General features: G+C 42.6%; 2 protein-coding genes across 3 annotated transcripts in view; one reads left to right on the top strand and one right to left on the bottom strand.

The window, feature by feature from the left end:
* cog4 (component of oligomeric golgi complex 4) overlaps positions 1–19,180 on the bottom strand; it is a 182,080-nt gene that overhangs the window by 150,897 nt on the left and 12,003 nt on the right. For both annotated transcript variants that reach the window (XM_080729706.1, XM_080729705.1), the window contains exons 9-14: positions 18,380–18,438; positions 14,668–14,792; positions 13,016–13,134; positions 7,515–7,681; positions 1,350–1,515; positions 816–878 (exon numbers count right to left, since the gene is read on the bottom strand). In XM_080729706.1, the coding sequence (XP_080585832.1) occupies positions 816–878; positions 1,350–1,515; positions 7,515–7,681; positions 13,016–13,134; positions 14,668–14,792; positions 18,380–18,438 (699 nt within the window). The remainder of the gene's footprint in view (positions 1–815; positions 879–1,349; positions 1,516–7,514; positions 7,682–13,015; positions 13,135–14,667; positions 14,793–18,379; positions 18,439–19,180) is intronic.
* On the top strand, positions 16,244–17,851 carry LOC308288044 (zinc finger protein RFP-like; the record flags this gene model as incomplete). The annotated part of the gene is made up of 1 exon (XM_080729388.1): positions 16,244–17,851. One exon carries the CDS (start codon positions 16,244–16,246, stop codon positions 17,849–17,851), a length of 1,608 nt encoding a protein of 535 aa, XP_080585514.1.

Below are 19,180 nucleotides of genomic sequence, written 5' to 3'. Positions count from 1 at the left end.
CCGTGGAGGAATGTGTGAGTGTATCCACTCTATCAGTCTGGCCAGGCTAGTATATAAAGGTACCGCTCACTTCACACTGTGTGTGATTTCTTTAGGACCACAACTTTTCTCTACTGTATGTTTTAGGACCACCATGACTGGGGTCTGCAGGCCATCAAGTCGGACCTGGTTGTGGCGACCCGGGCCGAGTGGAGGACCAGGTTCTGATGCACACTGAGGCCTAAAGAAATCTACAAGCTCAACATGTGACGTGTTGTGAGACAGATAGATGGTCTACTTCAGGGGTGGGCAACTTTGATGACGGCGAGGGCCACCATATTTCCACCGCCACTCCAGAGGGCCACATTGCATATTGTTACGTCCTACTTTGTCATTCTAGTATCTCATACAAAAGAAGCAAAAATAGCAGATCTACAAGCTCAAAACGCATCGCGCTGCGATGCGTTTTGAGCTTGTAGATCGGCTATTTTTGCTTCTTTTGAATTGGAATCCTGAATTCTTTTTTGTTGTTTTTGAATTGGAATCCTGAAATGTAACATATTTATCTCATTTCAAATGCATTTAGTTATATATTCATGTTAACTTTATGAACCTAAATACAAATACATTGGACATGAAAAAAATACATTGTAATACTACTATACTAGTCATTAAGCTACTAATATTGACTGACGGAATTAAAGCAGGTCATGTTTGGAATTGTAACAGCTGAAATCAGTAATATATCAGTATTCCAGTATTAACCTGCAGGCCGCATTAAGTGAAGGTGGTACTTTCACACTGGACGCAAAGATGAGAAACACACAGTGTTTTACCTCCAGGTTCCTCTTCAGAGTAGTGATGTTCTCACTGCACACCTCCACGTTGTTCAGGGTCACCTGGCAGCAACAAAGGACACAGCAGACGTTTGACCAAGGCCGATTCTACAGATGTCTTCTAAAACCTAACAGTTTTCTGAAAAACGATGTTGCTACAGTATATCAGTGGCGGTCCCGAAATGATATGTATTTGGCCATGATTTTGTTCCAGGGACCTCTACCAGCAAAGATTTGAGTTAAAAATGTTCACTTTAAAAATATATATCCAAAGATTTGTCACTCCACTACAATCTCATAGAACAGCACAAAGTGACACACTATGAGCTTGTATATCTGCAATTTTTTAACCAATGTGCTATATACGTATATATATATATATATATAGCTAAAATCTAAAATCACACAGACGGTTTCCTGGTTTTAATAGGTTAAGGACTGAGGACTTCACAGCGTAGTTAGTTTCTGACATATCATGTCTGTAGCAAATCTAAACGGACCGGTTTATCTACACCCTTTTACCCATTTTCTCACCAGAAAGGCGGCCTTGGCGTTCTCGGCGCTCTCGATGCCCATGGTGTTGAACTTGCCCTGCTGCAGGCTGCTCTGCATGAGGCTGACCGCACTGCTGACCCCCCTCTGGATGTCCTGCAGCGTGGTGGCAGGGAACCCCTGCCTCAGCTTGTTGTACAACACCTCCCTGTGAGGAGAGAGCACAGAGAAACCCTCTTATTGTACATATACCTCCCTGTGAGGAGAGAGAGCACAGAGAAACCCTCTTGTTGTACAACACCTCCCTGTGTGGAGAGAGCACAGAAAAACCCTCTTATTGTACAACACCTCCCTGTGTGGAGAGAGCACAGAAAAACCCTCTTATTGTACAACACCTCCCTGTGTGGAGAGAGAGCACAGAAAAACCCTCTTATTGTACAACACCTCCCTGAAGGAGAGAGAGCACAGAAAAACCCTCTTATTGTACAACACCTCCCTGAAGGAGAGAGAGCACAGAAAAACCCTCTTATTGTACAACACCTCCCTGTGAGGAGAGAGAGCACAGAGAAACCCTCTTATTGTACAACACCTCCCTGTGAGGAGAGAGAGCACAGAGAAACCCTCTTATTGTACAACACCTCCCTGTGTGGAGAGAGAGCACAGAAAAACCCTCTTATTGTACAACACCTCCCTGAAGGAGAGAGCACAGAAAAACCCTCTTATTGTACAACACCTCCCTGTGTGGAGAGAGAGCACAGAAAAATCCTCTTATTGTACAACACCTCCCTGTGTGGAGAGAGAGCACAGAGAAACCCTCTTATTGTACAACACCTCCCTGTGTGGAGAGAGCACAGAAAAACCCTCTTATTGTACAACACCTCCCTGTGTGGAGAGAGAGCACAGAAAAACCCTCTTATTGTACAACACCTCCCTGTGAGGAGAGAGAGCACAGAAAAACCCTCTTATTGTACAACACCTCCCTGAAGGAGAGAGAGCACAGAAAAACCCTCTTATTGTACAACACCTCCCTGAAGGAGAGAGAGCACAGAAAAACCCTCTTATTGTACAACACCTCCCTGTGAGGAGAGAGAGCACAGAAAAACCCTCTTATTGTACAACACCTCCCTGAAGGAGAGAGAGCACAGAGAAACCCTCTTATTGTACAACACCTCCCTGAAGGAGAGAACACAGAAAAAACCCTCTTATTGTACAACACCTCCCTGAAGGAGAGAACACAGAAAAAACCCTCTTATTGTACAACACCTCCCTGAAGGAGAGAGCACAGAAAAACCCTCTTATTGTACAACACCTCCCTGTGTGGAGAGAGAGCACAGAAAAACCCTCTTATTGTACAACACCTCCCTGAAGGAGAGAGCACAGAAAAAACCCTCTTATTGTACAACACCTCCCTGTGAGGAGAGAGAGCACAGAAAAACCCTGTTATTGTACAACACCTCCCTGTGAGGAGAGAGCACAGAAAAACCCTCTTATTGTACAACACCTCCCTGAAGGAGAGAGCACAGAAAAACCCTCTTATTGTACAACACCTCCCTGTGAGGAGAGAGCACAGAAAAACCCTCTTATTGTACAACACCTCCCTGTGTGGAGAGAGCACAGAAAAACCCTCTTATTGTACAACACCTCCCTGAAGGAGAGAGCACAGAAAAACCCTCTTATTGTACAACACCTCCCTGAAGGAGAGAGAGCACAGAAAACCCCTCTTATTGTACAACACCTCCCTGTGAGGAGAGAGCACAGAAAAAAACCCTCTTATTGTACAACACCTCCCTGTGAGGAGAGAGCACAGAAAAAAACCCTCTTATTGTACAACACCTCCCTGAAGGAGAGCACAGAAAAACCCTCTTATTGTACAACACCTCCATGAAGGAGAGCACAGAAAAACCCTCTTATTGTACAACACCTCCCTGTGTGGAGAGAGCACAGAAAAACCCTCTTATTGTACAACACCTCCCTGAAGGAGAGAGCACAGAAAAAAAACCTCTTATTGTACAACACCTCCATGAAGGAGAGCACAGAAAAACCCTCTTATTGTACAACACCTCCCTGTGTGGAGAGAGCACAGAAAAACCCTCTTATTGTACAACACCTCCCTGAAGGAGAGAGCACAGAAAAACCCTCTTATTGTACAACACCTCCCTGAAGGAGAGAGAGCACAGAAAAACCCTCTTATTGTACAACACCTCCCTGAAGGAGAGAGCACAGAAAAACCCTCTTATTGTACAACACCTCCCTGTGTGGAGAGAGAGCACAGAAAAACCCTCTTATTGTACAACACCTCCCTGTGAGGAGAGAGCACAGAAAAACCCTCTTATTGTACAACACCTCCCTGAAGGAGAGAGAGCACAGAAAAACCCTCTTATTGTACAACACCTCCCTGTGAGGAGAGAGAGCACAGAGAAACCCTCTTATTGTACAACACCTCCCTGTGAGGAGAGAGAGCACAGAGAAACCCTCTTATTGTACAACACCTCCCTGTGTGGAGAGAGAGCACAGAAAAACCCTCTTATTGTACAACACCTCCCTGAAGGAGAGAGCACAGAAAAACCCTCTTATTGTACAACACCTCCCTGTGTGGAGAGAGAGCACAGAAAAATCCTCTTATTGTACAACACCTCCCTGTGTGGAGAGAGAGCACAGAGAAACCCTCTTATTGTACAACACCTCCCTGTGTGGAGAGAGCACAGAAAAACCCTCTTATTGTACAACACCTCCCTGTGTGGAGAGAGAGCACAGAAAAACCCTCTTATTGTACAACACCTCCCTGTGAGGAGAGAGAGCACAGAAAAACCCTCTTATTGTACAACACCTCCCTGAAGGAGAGAGAGCACAGAAAAACCCTCTTATTGTACAACACCTCCCTGAAGGAGAGAGAGCACAGAAAAACCCTCTTATTGTACAACACCTCCCTGTGAGGAGAGAGAGCACAGAAAAACCCTCTTATTGTACAACACCTCCCTGAAGGAGAGAGAGCACAGAGAAACCCTCTTATTGTACAACACCTCCCTGAAGGAGAGAACACAGAAAAAACCCTCTTATTGTACAACACCTCCCTGAAGGAGAGAACACAGAAAAAACCCTCTTATTGTACAACACCTCCCTGAAGGAGAGAGCACAGAAAAACCCTCTTATTGTACAACACCTCCCTGTGTGGAGAGAGAGCACAGAAAAACCCTCTTATTGTACAACACCTCCCTGAAGGAGAGAGCACAGAAAAAACCCTCTTATTGTACAACACCTCCCTGTGAGGAGAGAGAGCACAGAAAAACCCTGTTATTGTACAACACCTCCCTGTGAGGAGAGAGCACAGAAAAACCCTCTTATTGTACAACACCTCCCTGAAGGAGAGAGCACAGAAAAACCCTCTTATTGTACAACACCTCCCTGTGAGGAGAGAGCACAGAAAAACCCTCTTATTGTACAACACCTCCCTGTGTGGAGAGAGCACAGAAAAACCCTCTTATTGTACAACACCTCCCTGAAGGAGAGAGCACAGAAAAACCCTCTTATTGTACAACACCTCCCTGAAGGAGAGAGAGCACAGAAAACCCCTCTTATTGTACAACACCTCCCTGTGAGGAGAGAGCACAGAAAAAAACCCTCTTATTGTACAACACCTCCCTGTGAGGAGAGAGCACAGAAAAAAACCCTCTTATTGTACAACACCTCCCTGAAGGAGAGCACAGAAAAACCCTCTTATTGTACAACACCTCCATGAAGGAGAGCACAGAAAAACCCTCTTATTGTACAACACCTCCCTGTGTGGAGAGAGCACAGAAAAACCCTCTTATTGTACAACACCTCCCTGAAGGAGAGAGCACAGAAAAAAAACCTCTTATTGTACAACACCTCCATGAAGGAGAGCACAGAAAAACCCTCTTATTGTACAACACCTCCCTGTGTGGAGAGAGCACAGAAAAACCCTCTTATTGTACAACACCTCCCTGAAGGAGAGAGCACAGAAAAACCCTCTTATTGTACAACACCTCCCTGAAGGAGAGAGAGCACAGAAAAACCCTCTTATTGTACAACACCTCCCTGAAGGAGAGAGCACAGAAAAACCCTCTTATTGTACAACACCTCCCTGTGTGGAGAGAGAGCACAGAAAAACCCTCTTATTGTACAACACCTCCCTGTGAGGAGAGAGCACAGAAAAACCCTCTTATTGTACAACACCTCCCTGTGTGGAGAGAGAGCACAGAAAAACTCTCTTATTGTACAACACCTCCCTGAAGGAGAGAGCACAGAAAAACCCTCTTATTGTACAACACCTCCCTGAAGGAGAGAGCACAGAAAAACCCTCTTATTGTACAACACCTCCCTGTGTGGAGAGAGAGCACAGAAAAACTCTCTTATTGTACAACACCTCCCTGAAGGAGAGAGCACAGAAAAACCCTCTTATTGTACAACACCTCCCTGAAGGAGAGAGCACAGAAAAACCCTCTTATTGTACAACACCTCCCTGAAGGAGAGAGAGCACAGAAAAACCCTCTTATTGTACAACACCTCCCTGAAGGAGAGAGCACAGAAAAACCCTCTTATTGTACAACACCTCCCTGTGAGGAGAGAGAGCACAGAAAAACCCTCTTATTGTACAACACCTCCCTGTGAGGAGAGAGAGCACAGAAAACCCCTCTTATTGTACAACACCTCCCTGTGTGGAGAGAGCACAGAAAAACCCTCTTATTGTACAACACCTCCCTGTGATGAGAGAGAGCACAAAAAACCCTCTTATTGTACAACACCTCCATGTGTGGAGAGAGCACAGAAAAACCCTCTTATTGTACAACACCTCCCTGTGAGGAGAGAGAGCACAGAAAACCCCTCTTATTGTACAACACCTCCCTGTGTGGAGAGAGAGCACAGAAAAACCCTCTTATTGTACAATACCTCCCTGAATGAGAGAGCACAGAAAAACCCTCTTATTGTACAACACCTCCCTGTGTGGAGAGAGAGCACAGAAAAACCCTCTTATTGTACAACACCTCCCTGTGAGGAGAGAGCACAGAAACACCCTCTTATTGTACAACACCTCCCTGTGTGGAGAGAGAGCACAGAAAAACCCTCTTATTGTACAACACCTCCCTGAAGGAGAGAGCACAGAAAAACCCTCTTATTGTACAACACCTCCCTGAAGGAGAGAGCACAGAAAACCCCTCTTATTGTACAACACCTCCCTGAAGGAGAGAGAGCACAGAAAAACCCTCTTATTGTACAACACCTCCCTGTGTGGAGAGAGAGCATAGAAAAACCCTCTTATTGTACAACACCTCCCTGTGAGGAGAGAGAGCACAGAAAAACCCTCTTATTGTACAACACCTCCCTGTGTGGAGAGAGCATAGAAAAACCCTCTTATTGTTACCGGCCTCCAACACGGAGTAGAGTGGTTGATCATGTTACTGTACCTGAAGTCAGCCTCCAACACAGAGGTAGAGTGGCTGATCATGTTACTGTACCTGAAGTCAGCCTCCAACACAGAGGTAGAGTGGTTGATCATGTTACTGTACCTGAAGTCAGCCTCCAGCACAGAGGTGGAGTGGTTGATCATGTTACTGTACCTGAAGTCAGCCTCCAACACAGAGGTAGAGTGGTTGATCATGTTACTGTACCTGAAGTCAGCCTCCAACACAGAGGTAGAGTGGCTGATCATGTTACTGTACCTGAAGTCAGCCTCCAACACAGAGGTAGAGTGGTTGATCATGTTACTGTACCTGAAGTCAGCCTCCAGCACAGAGGTAGAGTGGTTGATCATGTTACTGTACCTGAAGTCAGCCTCCAACACAGAGGTAGAGTGGTTGATCATGTTACTGTACCTGAAGTCAGCCTCCAACACAGAGGTAGAGTGGTTGATCATGTTACTGTACCTGAAGTCAGCCTCCAGCACAGAGGTAGAGTGGTTGATCATGTTACTGTACCTGAAGTCAGCCTCCAACACAGAGGTAGAGTGGTTGATCATGTTACTGTACCTAAAGTCAGCCTCCAGCACAGAGGTAGAGTGGCTGATCATGTTACTGTACCTGAAGGTAGAGTGGCTGATCATGTTACTGTACCTGAAGTCAGCCTCCAACACAGAGGTAGAGTGGTTGATCATGTTACTGTACCTGAAGTCAGCCTCCATCCAACACAGAGGTAGAGTGGTTGATCATGTTACTGTACCTGAAGGTAGAGTGGTTGATCATGTTACTGTACCTGAAGTCAGCCTCCAACACAGAGGTAGAGTGGTTGATCATGGCACACAGGCAGTCGATGCTGGAGCTGGACAGGGCTCTGCTGATGCACTTCTTCACGATGTAGAAGCAGTCGTCCACCATGCTGGAGGTCAGCTGACCTCTCTCCCAGGTGTCCATGGCTACGGCCTGAGGCAGAGGCAGAGCAGGGTGGTGGACAGAGGAATCAGTCAAAGTACAGATTAGATAGGCCTTTCACAATTATTACACGATCGTCAAATTGCAATTATTTGACACAATCGCAGTTATTTTGTCCTAATCGGCAATTGTTTCCGTGTTGAAAAATGTTCATGTATTTTATTATATTTTCAAACATTTTCAAAAATAGTGGAAATAGCAGATCTACAAGCTCACAAGCTATCAATGTTCCTTTTTTAAAGGTGATACACCATGAAATTTCACTTTTCCTATTTTAAAACCTCCGTCTCCCATCATTTTTAGACCAGGATTGAGGGAGTAGCAGGCAAGATTCCTTCACCAATGTAAACACAGTTGCTGAGGGAAGCTACTTCCTTTAGAGACAGCAAGACTCGCTGTGATTGGCCGGTGGTGTATGATCGGCGCTGTGATTGGCCGGTAGTGTATCATGTGGGAGATGACATCATTTTGCCGGGAAATTCTCCCCCCCTCACAACTCATAGAAAACATATAAAGAGAAGGCTTCAGAAGCTGAAAATAACAGAGTGGGGGTTCTAAAACTTAAGCGATTTAACAGTTAGGACAATTTTAAGATTTGTTTTATAAAAAAAAGTTACATGGTCAGGGTTTCCTGCAGGAAAAAGTCTTGACCAGGGGGGGATCTCATGGCGCACGCGTGAAGCGCGTGCGCCGAAAATTTTTGATAATTAATTAATTAATTCGAGTAATTAATTCACTTAATTTTTAATATTAATTCTTATTTTTGCCCTATAAAAAACACATGAATGTGCCCATGATGACGGAAAACACAACTACATGCTATCATCCACATTTATTCAACATTGAATAACTTATATTGCCGGTTCGCCACCAAAGGGTTAAAAAAATAGTGTGCACGCTGGTGTACGAATTCGTGCACAGATGATGCACTATCATGTACACGCTTTTCACAGCTTTCAAACAAAAAAATTCGCTTGGAAATCCGTTCAGGCATTCAGGAGATACCAGCCCTTATGTTTTCTTCAAAAGTAAACAAACATGGCTGCCATGTTTGAAAGATAGGGTTGGTATGGGGGTTAAACATGCAATTTCGCGATCGCGATCATGCCTAGTACATTGTTGGAGGTCCAAAAAGTTTTTTTGAAAAAAAATTTTTTTTGAAAAAAAAAAAAAAAAAAAAAAAAAAAAAAGATTTTTTTTTTTTTTTTTTTTTTATACCCTTGGGGGGGCGGGGGGGTTTTCTGGCCAGGCGGGGCGCCTGGCCTGTAAAGTGCTGCAGGAAACCCTGATGGTATAACTTTAAGTATGAAATGTTCAAATATGTCAGTAATGTCTTGGTATATTTAAGTTATGTGTCATGATTACCATGATTACCAACTTCAAAGCCTAAAAGCCAAACAGAAATGTAACTGTCAACGACAAAAACACGATTAAATCGTTAATCGCAATTATTTGAGTGACTATTAATCGTTATGTAAAATGTCACAATCGTGACAGCCCTAAGTACAGATACTCCTGGGAAAACATTACTCTGCAGAAGGAGACCGATCTCTATTGATCAATATTGTCACTGTCGGGCAGAGACCTTGTATCTCCATATTATTTTAACAGATTTTTTTGTTGTTGCTAAAAGCTAACTTGCTTTTTGAGCGGTGGTCACACCGTCTTCTTAGCGTGACTGTGTGTGTAGCTATGTATGTATGTATGTATGTATGTTTGTCTAGCACCCCTGGCTCTAGAGCTGCATGCGGCTCTTTAGCACCCCTTAGTGGCTCCCTGGAGCTTTTTCAAAAATGTATTAAGGGAAAAAGATAGGGGGAAAATATATATATTTTTTGTTTTATTATGGTTTCTGTAGGAGGACAAACATGACACAAACATTCTTAATGCTTTCCAATGCTGTAAAAATGTGTAGAATAAATATTAAATATATGCTAATTGTGTATTTGTAGCCTACTTAGTCATTTTGACAGTAGGCTAATATAGCTAATATAGACTTTTAATATATTGAAAACAGCAGATTTTCGTTATCGGGTTTCCACCCGATAACGACGATATATAAGGCTTTTATAATTTTTTGCGGCTCCAGCCAGAATTGTTTTTAGTTTCTTTGGTCCAATATGGCTCTTTCAACATTTTGGGTTGCCGACGCCTGGTCTAGCATGAATGTCCATAGCATGAGCTGCAATACCGCTGGCTGACCAAGAGGCATTGTTGAGCAGGCCAGGCATACACATACGCACGCACGCAGGCACACACGCGCACGCACGCACACACACACCCTTGCAGATATGTATTTTCACTCCTACCCCACAAGGCAAAGGGATGATTTTGATTTACCTTTTTGTCGTACTTCAAAACATCAATCATTTATCAAATTTAGAGGCCCTCATTTGTGGAACTGTCTAGATGCTTCACTGAAGTTATCAATATCCTTGCCAGTATTCAAAAAACATCTAAAGCTATATCTTATTTCGTCCTAACTGTAGTCAACATGATTTAGTTTACTGATGTGTTTTCTTAATGTTCTTTTTTCTTTTTCTCTTTTCTTTTGTTCTTTTTTGCAGTTTCTGTGTTTTTATCTCTTCATTGCACAGCTGCCCCTTTTGTGGTATTTTACCGTATTGTTATTGAACTTTTAAATCTGTAATCTTATTATCTCTTCCAATAAGGGAAGGATTCCAAATAAGCCTGATGGCTTCTTCCTTTCCTCGCACTGTATTTTGTTCCCATGTATATAATGTTACATGTTTTATATGATGTGCTAATAAACTAAACTAAACTAAACTACAGTACCTTGCTGACAGTCTCTCTCATGTAGTACAGATATGTACAGTACCTTGCTGACAGTCTCCCTCATGTAGTACAGATATGTACAGTACCTTACTGACAGTCTCTCTCATGTAGTACAGATATGTACAGTACCTTGCTGACAGTCTCTCTCATGTAGTACAGATATGTACAGTACCTTGCTGACAGTCTCTCTCATGTAGTAACAGATATGTACAGTACCTTGCTGACAGTCTCTCTCATGTAGTACAGATATGTACAGTACCTTGCTGACAGTCTCTCTCATGTAGTACAGATATGTACAGTACCTTGCTGACAGTCTCTCTCATGTAGTACAGATATGTACAGTACCTTGCTGACAGTCTCTCTCATGTAGTACAGATATGTACAGTACCTTGCTGACAGTCTCTCTCATGTAGTACTCCTCCATTCATACCTTGCTGACAGTCTCTCTCATGTAGTACTCCTCCATTCATACCTTGCTGACAGTCTCTCTCATGTAGTACTCCTCCATTCATACCTTGCTGACAGTCTCTCTCATGTAGTACTCCTCCATTCATACCTTGCTGACAGTCTCTCTCATGTAGTACTCCTCCATTCATACCTTGCTGACAGTCTCCCTCATGTAGTACTCCTCCATTCATACCTTGCTGACAGTCTCTCTCATGTAGTGCAGATATGTACAGTACCTTGCTGACAGTCTCTCTCATGTAGTACAGATACAGTACCTTGCTGACAGTCTCTCTCATGTAGTACAGATATGTACAGTACCTTGCTGACAGTCTCCCTCATGTAGTACAGATATGTACAGTACCTTGCTGACAGTCTCCCTCATGTAGTACAGATATGTACAGTACCTTGCTGACAGTCTCTCTCATGTAGTACAGATATGTACAGTACCTTGCTGACAGTCTCTCTCATGTAGTAATGATATGTACAGTACCTTGCTGACAGTCTCTCTCATGTAGTACAGATATGTACAGTACCTTGCTGATAGTCTCTCTCATGTAGTAATGATATGTACAGTACCTTGCTGACAGTCTCTCTCATGTAGTACAGATATGTACAGTACCTTGCTGACAGTCTCCCTCATGTAGTGCAGATATGTACAGTACCTTGCTGACAGTCTCTCTCATGTAGTACAGATATGTACAGTACCTTGCTGACAGTCTCTCTCATGTAGTAATGATATGTACAGTACCTTGCTGACAGTCTCTCTCATGTAGTACAGATATGTACAGTACCTTGCTGACAGTCTCTCTCATGTAGTAATGATATGTACAGTACCTTGCTGACAGTCTCTCTCATGTAGTAATGATATGTACAGTACCTTGCTGACAGTCTCCCTCATGTAGTACAGATATGTACAGTACCTTGCTGACAGTCTCTCTCATGTAGTACAGATATGTACAGTACCTTGCTGACAGTCTCTCTCATGTAGTGCAGATATGTACAGTACCTTGCTGACAGTCTCTCTCATGTAGTAATGATATGTACAGTACCTTGCTGACAGTCTCCCTCATGTAGTACAGATATGTACAGTACCTTGCTGACAGTCTCCCTCATGTAGTACAGATATGTACAGTACCTTGCTGACAGTCTCCCTCATGTAGTACAGATATGTACAGTACCTTGCTGACAGTCTCTCTCATGTAGTAATGATATGTACAGTACCTTGCTGACAGTCTCCCTCATGTAGTACAGATATGTACAGTACCTTGCTGACAGTCTCCCTCATGTAGTACAGATATGTACAGTACCTTGCTGACAGTCTCCCTCATGTAGTGCAGATATGTACAGTACCTTGCTGACAGTCTCTCTCATGTAGTAATGATATGTACAGTACCTTGCTGACAGTCTCCCTCATGTAGTACAGATATGTACAGTACCTTGCTGACAGTCTCTCTCATGTAGTACAGATATGTACAGTACCTTGCTGACAGTCTCCCTCATGTAGTACAGATATGTACAGTACCTTGCTGACAGTCTCTCTCATGTAGTAACAGATATGTACAGTACCTTGCTGACAGTCTCTCTCATGTAGTACAGATATGTACAGTACCTTGCTGACAGTCTCCCTCATGTAGTACAGATATGTACAGTACCTTGCTGACAGTCTCTCTCATGTAGTAACAGATATGTACAGTACCTTGCTGACAGTCTCCCTCATGTAGTACAGATATGTACAGTACCTTGCTGACAGTCTCTCTCATGTAGTAATGATATGTACAGTACCTTGCTGACAGTCTCTCTCATGTAGTACAGATATGTACAGTACCTTGCTGACAGTCTCTCTCATGTAGTACAGATATGTACAGTACCTTGCTGACAGTCTCTCTCATGTAGTACAGATATGTACAGTACCTTGCTGACAGTCTCTCTCATGTAGTACAGATATGTACAGTACCTTGCTGACAGTCTCTCTCATGTAGTACAGATATGTACAGTACCTTGCTGACAGTCTCTCTCATGTAGTACAGATATGTACAGTACCTTGCTGACAGTCTCTCTCATGTAGTACTCCTCCATTCATACCTTGCTGACAGTCTCCCTCATGTAGTACTCCTCCATAGGAATGTAGTAACCTATCACTTCCTGCATGGTGGTGCTCAGCCCACAGTGCTTCAGCAGCTTCTCCACGTTCTGCTGGTGATCTGGAAAAACATCAGAAAAACACTCAACAACTCAAAGGATTTGAGCAGTTTAGGGTTTGTTCTGCCCAAGGCGCTGCTGGGGAAGGTTGTGAACATCACTGAGCTGCCTCGTCTGGAAGACCTCTACACCCTGCACTGCCTCAATTAATCCCTGAGGATCATTAAAAGGGGAATTTCGGACTAACTGTTTTATTATGTTAATCTGATGTTATGATATCCCAGAACGATTGGTATTTTTAGGTATTTTTTTTTTTATCATCTCGAGTCTTCGGGAGGTCCGACCGAGAGCGGTGGGATAAACCGCTTATTTGCATCGCTCGACAATTCCTTTTTTCTTGTTCATAATGGCTGTTCATAACGGCTGCTAGATCCCACCGATCGGGTCAGAGCTAACATGTGCTAGTTTGTTTGGTTCTCCTCTACGACTGGTTAAAGTAGTAGTAGTAATCTTTATTTCGGTCCATTAAAGAAAAATTAAAATACATTATTACAATGTAGTCCACTGACAACAGTGGCACCGAAAGGGAATAGGCTGAAGCCTGGGCTTATTATGCCTACCCTTATTGAAAAGTAAGAAAAAAGGATTAAAGGATGGAATAGTATCAGATTATGGTAAGAAAAGCACTCGTCCGGAATTCTCCTTTCAAGACCCCCACCCACCCACACAAAATAAATGTTCCCCCTTTAAAGCCCAAAGGGTGAAGTGATACGAATCACACACTAGCAGGCTGAGGAACAGGTTTTTACCCACAGGCTATCAGACTGTTAAACTGTGGTGGGAAAAGTACTCAGTACTCAGTAAGTAAAAGTACTCAGTCCTCAGTAAGTAAAGGTCCGGAATTCACAATGCACTTGAAAAGTAATACACAAGTATTGGCATCAAAACGTACTTAAAAGTTCCAAAAGTAAAAATACTCTTTACAGGGTTTCCTGCAGGAAAAAGTCTTGACCAGTGGGGGAACCAGTGCGGGACATTTTTTGATAATTAATTAGAGTAATTAATTCACTTAATTTTTAATATTAATTCTTATTTTTGCCCTATAAAAAACACATGAATGTGCCCATGATGACGGAAAACAGAACTAAATGAATTCCCTTATTTTAGACTAATTCTTATTTTTGCCCTCAACATAAAAGGAGAGGTTTACTCTTGTCTCTTGGCCAGGTGCTACAGATTTTAGGCCAGGGGGCCCACCTGGCCAATAAAGTGCTGAAGGAAACCCTGCTTTATATGCAGAATGTCCCGTTTCAAGTTTTCAAATCTACCTAAAATCTTTTGAAAATAGCCGATCTACAAGCTCACAATGTGTCACGATGTGACACATTGTGAGCTTGTAGATCTGCCATTTTCAAATGGGCAAAATTGATATATTTATTGTTTATTGTTTATTGAGTGTTTATTTTTAGGTCATTTTATCATGTTTTAATGTATCTGAGCTTTCGAGTGCAAGTATTTCACATGTAAGCCAAACGGTACCTAAACAGTGCATCTAAGTGACAATAAAGTGACTCTACAGTAAGTAATGTGCATACCCTGCGTGACGCTCCGCGGGTCGCCCACCTCAAAGTCGGCCATCATGCGACGACGCAGGAAGCGCAGGTAGAGCTCCGCCCGGGCGTTCATCAGGGTCACCTCCATCAGGACAGGGTCTAGTTCTCTGTTCACATGATGAGAATAATACCATCAGTACAGTTCTCTGTTCACATGATGAGAATAATACCATCAGTACAGTTCTCTGTTCACATGATGAGAATAATACCATGAGTACAGTTCTCTGTTCACATGATGAGAATAATACCATCAGTACAGTTCTCTGTTCACATGATGAGAATAATACCATCAGGACAGTTCTCTGTTCACATGATGAGAATAATACCATCAGGACAGGGTAGTTCTCTGTTCACATGATGAGAATAATACCATCAGGACAGTTCTCTGTTCACATGATGAGAATAATACCATCAGGACAGTTCTCTGTTCACATGATGAGAATAATACCATCAGGACAGTTCTCTGTTCACATGATGAGAATAATACCATCAGGACAGTTCTGTGTTCACATGATGAGAATAATACCATCAGGACAGTTCTCTGTTCACATGTAGAGAATAATACCATCAGGACAGTTCTCTGTTCACATGATGAGAATAATACCATCAGGACAGTTCTCTGTTCACATGATGAGAATAATACCATCAGGACAGTTCTCTGTTCTCATGATGAGAATAATACCATCAGGACAGTTCTCTGTTCACATGATGAGAATAATACCATCAGGACAGTTCTCTGTTCACATGATGAGAATAATACCATCAGGACAGTTCTCTGTTCACATGATGAGAATAATACCATCAGGACAGTTCTCTGTTCACATGATGAGAATAATACCATCAGGACAGTTCTCTGTTCACATGATGAGAATAATACCATCAGGACAGGGTCCAGTTCTGTTCACATGATGACAATAATAAATATATTTTATTTATAATGCACTTTTTTATTTTTATTTTTTTTATTTCAGTGCTACATCCATCCATCCATCCATCCATCCATCTCCAACCGCTTATCCGGAGTCGGGTCGCAGCCCTATTCCTAGACAAACTCTCTACCCAAAAGAACATGCCAGTGGAATTGGTAGAGGAGGAGAGGAGGAGAGGGAATGGAATGAGAAAGAGATGGAGTGGAGGATGTGAAGGGTTAACAACTACACATACTGAACAAAGAGGAGTTTCCCAGTGATGCAACTCTGAGGGAAGTGAAAGTTAAAACAGTGAAACAGGTTTGGAGGCAGCGAACGCAACAAGCTCTACAATACATTCATTCAACACGACTTTTACAAACATACTGTATATGAAAAGGTGAGTACAGCAGATAAGGACGTAATATTCAGTAACTCAGAAATAAGTTGTAACTGTATCCAGAAAATGATCTTACCCCAATACCCTCCTTTTCATATTCCTTGAGATTCCCCAGTCTAATGTTTCACTTTGTATGATTTCATACGGTATACTGCTAGTATATCATTATTGTGCTCTATTCCCAATCAGATTAATAACTATTGAGTTGTGAGAAGGTATTCATCTTTGTATTTATTTTCAGTGTGTAGACATGGCCTCTGCCAGCATTCTCCTGTCTGAAGAGCAGTTCCTGTGTTCTATCTGTCTGGATGTGTTCACCGATCCTGTCAGCACGCCATGTGGACACAACTACTGCAACACCTGTATCGCTCGTTACTGGGACATTAATAACGTGTGTCAATGTCCACTATGTCAAACTATCTTCTGGAAGAGACCAGACGTCCTTGTCAATACCTTGATTTCAGAGATGGCCGATCAGTTCAGGAAATACAAACAGCTGAACACAACTTCCAGCACAAAGCAGGAGCCTGCTGAACCAGATGAAGTCTCCTGTGACGTCTGTACCGAGACCAAGCTCAAAGCCCTGAAGTCCTGCCTGGTGTGTCAGATCTCCTTCTGTGAGACTCACCTGGAGCCTCATCTGAGAGTCGCAGCATTAAAACGACACAAACTATTCGACCCTGTAAAGAACCTGGACGGTATTATTTGTAAGAAACACGACAAACCTCTGGAGCTGTTCTGTAGGACTGACAACGTGTGTGTTTGTCAGATGTGTACGAAGTCAGACCACAGGTTACATCAAACTGTGTCTCTGGAAGAGGCTTATGAAGGAAAGAAGGCTGAGCTGGGAGAGACAGAGGCTCAAGTTCAGAAGATGATCCAGGAGAGACAAGGGAAAATTCAGGAAATGAAACACTCAGTAGAGCTCAGCAAGAAGAATGCAGACAGAGAGATAGCAGGCAGTGTGCAGGTCTTCACTGCTCTGATCAGCTGTATTGAGAGAAGCCAGGCTGAGCTCATTGATGCGATTGAAGAGGAGCAGAAAACAACAGAGAAACAGGCTGACGGCTTCATCAAAGATCTGCAACAAGAAATCACTGAGTTAAAGAAGAGACTCTCTGAGCTGAAGCAGCTCTCACACACTGAAGACCACCTCCACCTCCTCCAGAACTTCCCATCCATCAAAACCCCTCCTCCACCCACCCAGGACAAGGTCCATCAGTCTTCATTTGAGGAAACGGTTAGGACGGCTCTGGAGACACTCGGTCAAGAGATGGAGAAGAAGCTACGAGATGCTGAGCTGAGAAGGGTCCAACAATACGCAGTGGTTGTGACTCTGGACCCTGATACAGCACATCCCTTTCTCATCCTGTCTGAGGATGGAAAACAAGTGAGTCGCGGAGACTGGAAGAAGGATTTCACAAACAACAAAGATAGATTCTCTGAAAGTACACGTGTCTTAGGAAAACAAAGCTTCTCCTCAGGAAGGTTTTACTATGAGGTTCAGGTTACAGGGAAGACATATTGGTCTGTAGGAGTGGCCAGAGAGTCCATCAACAGGAAACAATTAAACATACAGAGTCCCAACAACGGTTACTGGTCTATAATGTTGAGGCATGGAAATGAGTACAGGGCTCTTGCTGACCCTCCTGTCCTCCTCCCTGTAAGAGAGGAGCTCCATAAAGTGGGAGTGTTTGTGGATTATGAGGAGGGTCTGGTCTCCTTTTATGATGTGGAGGCCAGAGTTCATCTCTACTCATTCACTGGCTGCACCTTCACTGACAGACTCTATCCAATCCTTAATCCATGTTTCAACGACGGTGCTCTGATCATCTCTCCTGTCAGTCACACAGATTAGACTAATGTAATCCTCAGTCAGTTTTCAATTAAGACAACAAATGTGTATATTGAAGGATTAATGTAACTGTTCCTAACTGCAGAGTAATTATGGTGAATTAGTGAGGGAGGGCGATAACCTGAAGCCATGCTCCGTCCCGCCACGGGTGAAAATCTAACCCTCCGCGAATATCTAACCCTTTCCAAGTGAAGGAGCAGCATCTCTACTCCGAGTCTCTCTCGGGTGACTGAACAAATCTCAAAGTACTTATAATCAGAGTAAAACATTTGCATAAAATATTAAAAAAGAATAAAAAATCATAAAACTCAAAAGATTATAAAAAAACAAAACAAAAAAAAGTTAAAATGGTTCCATTTGTACCTTCTCAGAGTTACAGATCTGTAGGGGTTAATTTGGTTCCTCCTAACTATCAATCATTTAGCTGTTGGACCCCCCAAGGACCCCCCTCCAGGACCACATGTTGAGAAGCAGTAGTATAATAAAGGTACAATAAAAGGTGTTTTAAAGAGAGTTCAGCAGCATCAGTACCTGGGTTCGATCCTCTCTGGCGGTGCACTCCTCATCATGCTGTTCTGGACAATCTGAAACTACACCACCGATGATTATTGTTACTTCAAAAGCTAGAGATGTGTAATGATTTAACCCAGGTGTTTCCTGTGCAAGTGCTGACATTTTTACCATTGAGTCATTAATATAATCTACAATACAGATTGTATAAGTTATATTGTATTAACATACTCTACCATACAGATTGTATAAGTTATATTGAATTAACATACTCTACCATACAGATTGTATAAGTTATATTGTATTAACATACTCTACCATACAGATTGTATAAGTTATATTGTATTAAAGGTGATACACCATGAAATTTCACTTTTCCTATTTTAAAACCTTTTTTTGGGGTCCCACTAGCACCTTCTATCCTCACAAAGTCCCATTTCTGACTGTTGTGTCTTTCTCTGGTTTTGGGAAGGCAGAGGTTAAAAGCATCCCACGGGTTCTCAAAACAGGCTGTCCAGATTTCTTTTTTTTTTTTACTTTTTTCAGGCCAAAGGTGGTACTGCAGCTGAAAATGCTCTGAGAGCCATTCAAAAATGAGAGAGGCTCTCTATTCAGGAGTGGTAATTTAGCCTCAAACCTTTTGAAAAACGTTTTTGGGACATAAAAAATATGACATAAATACTTTTTAAATGCATGGTGTATCACCTTTAACATGCTCTACCATACAGATTGTATAAATTATATTGTATTAACATACTCTACAATAAAGATTGTATATGTTATATTGTATTGGCATAATCTACCATACAGATTGTATAAATG

This window comes from Nannobrachium achirus, assembly GCF_963921795.1.
Source record: "Nannobrachium achirus genome assembly, chromosome: 7".
NCBI lineage: Eukaryota > Metazoa > Chordata > Actinopteri > Myctophiformes > Myctophidae > Nannobrachium > Nannobrachium achirus.
This window is presented reverse-complemented; position numbering and strand designations above follow the sequence as displayed.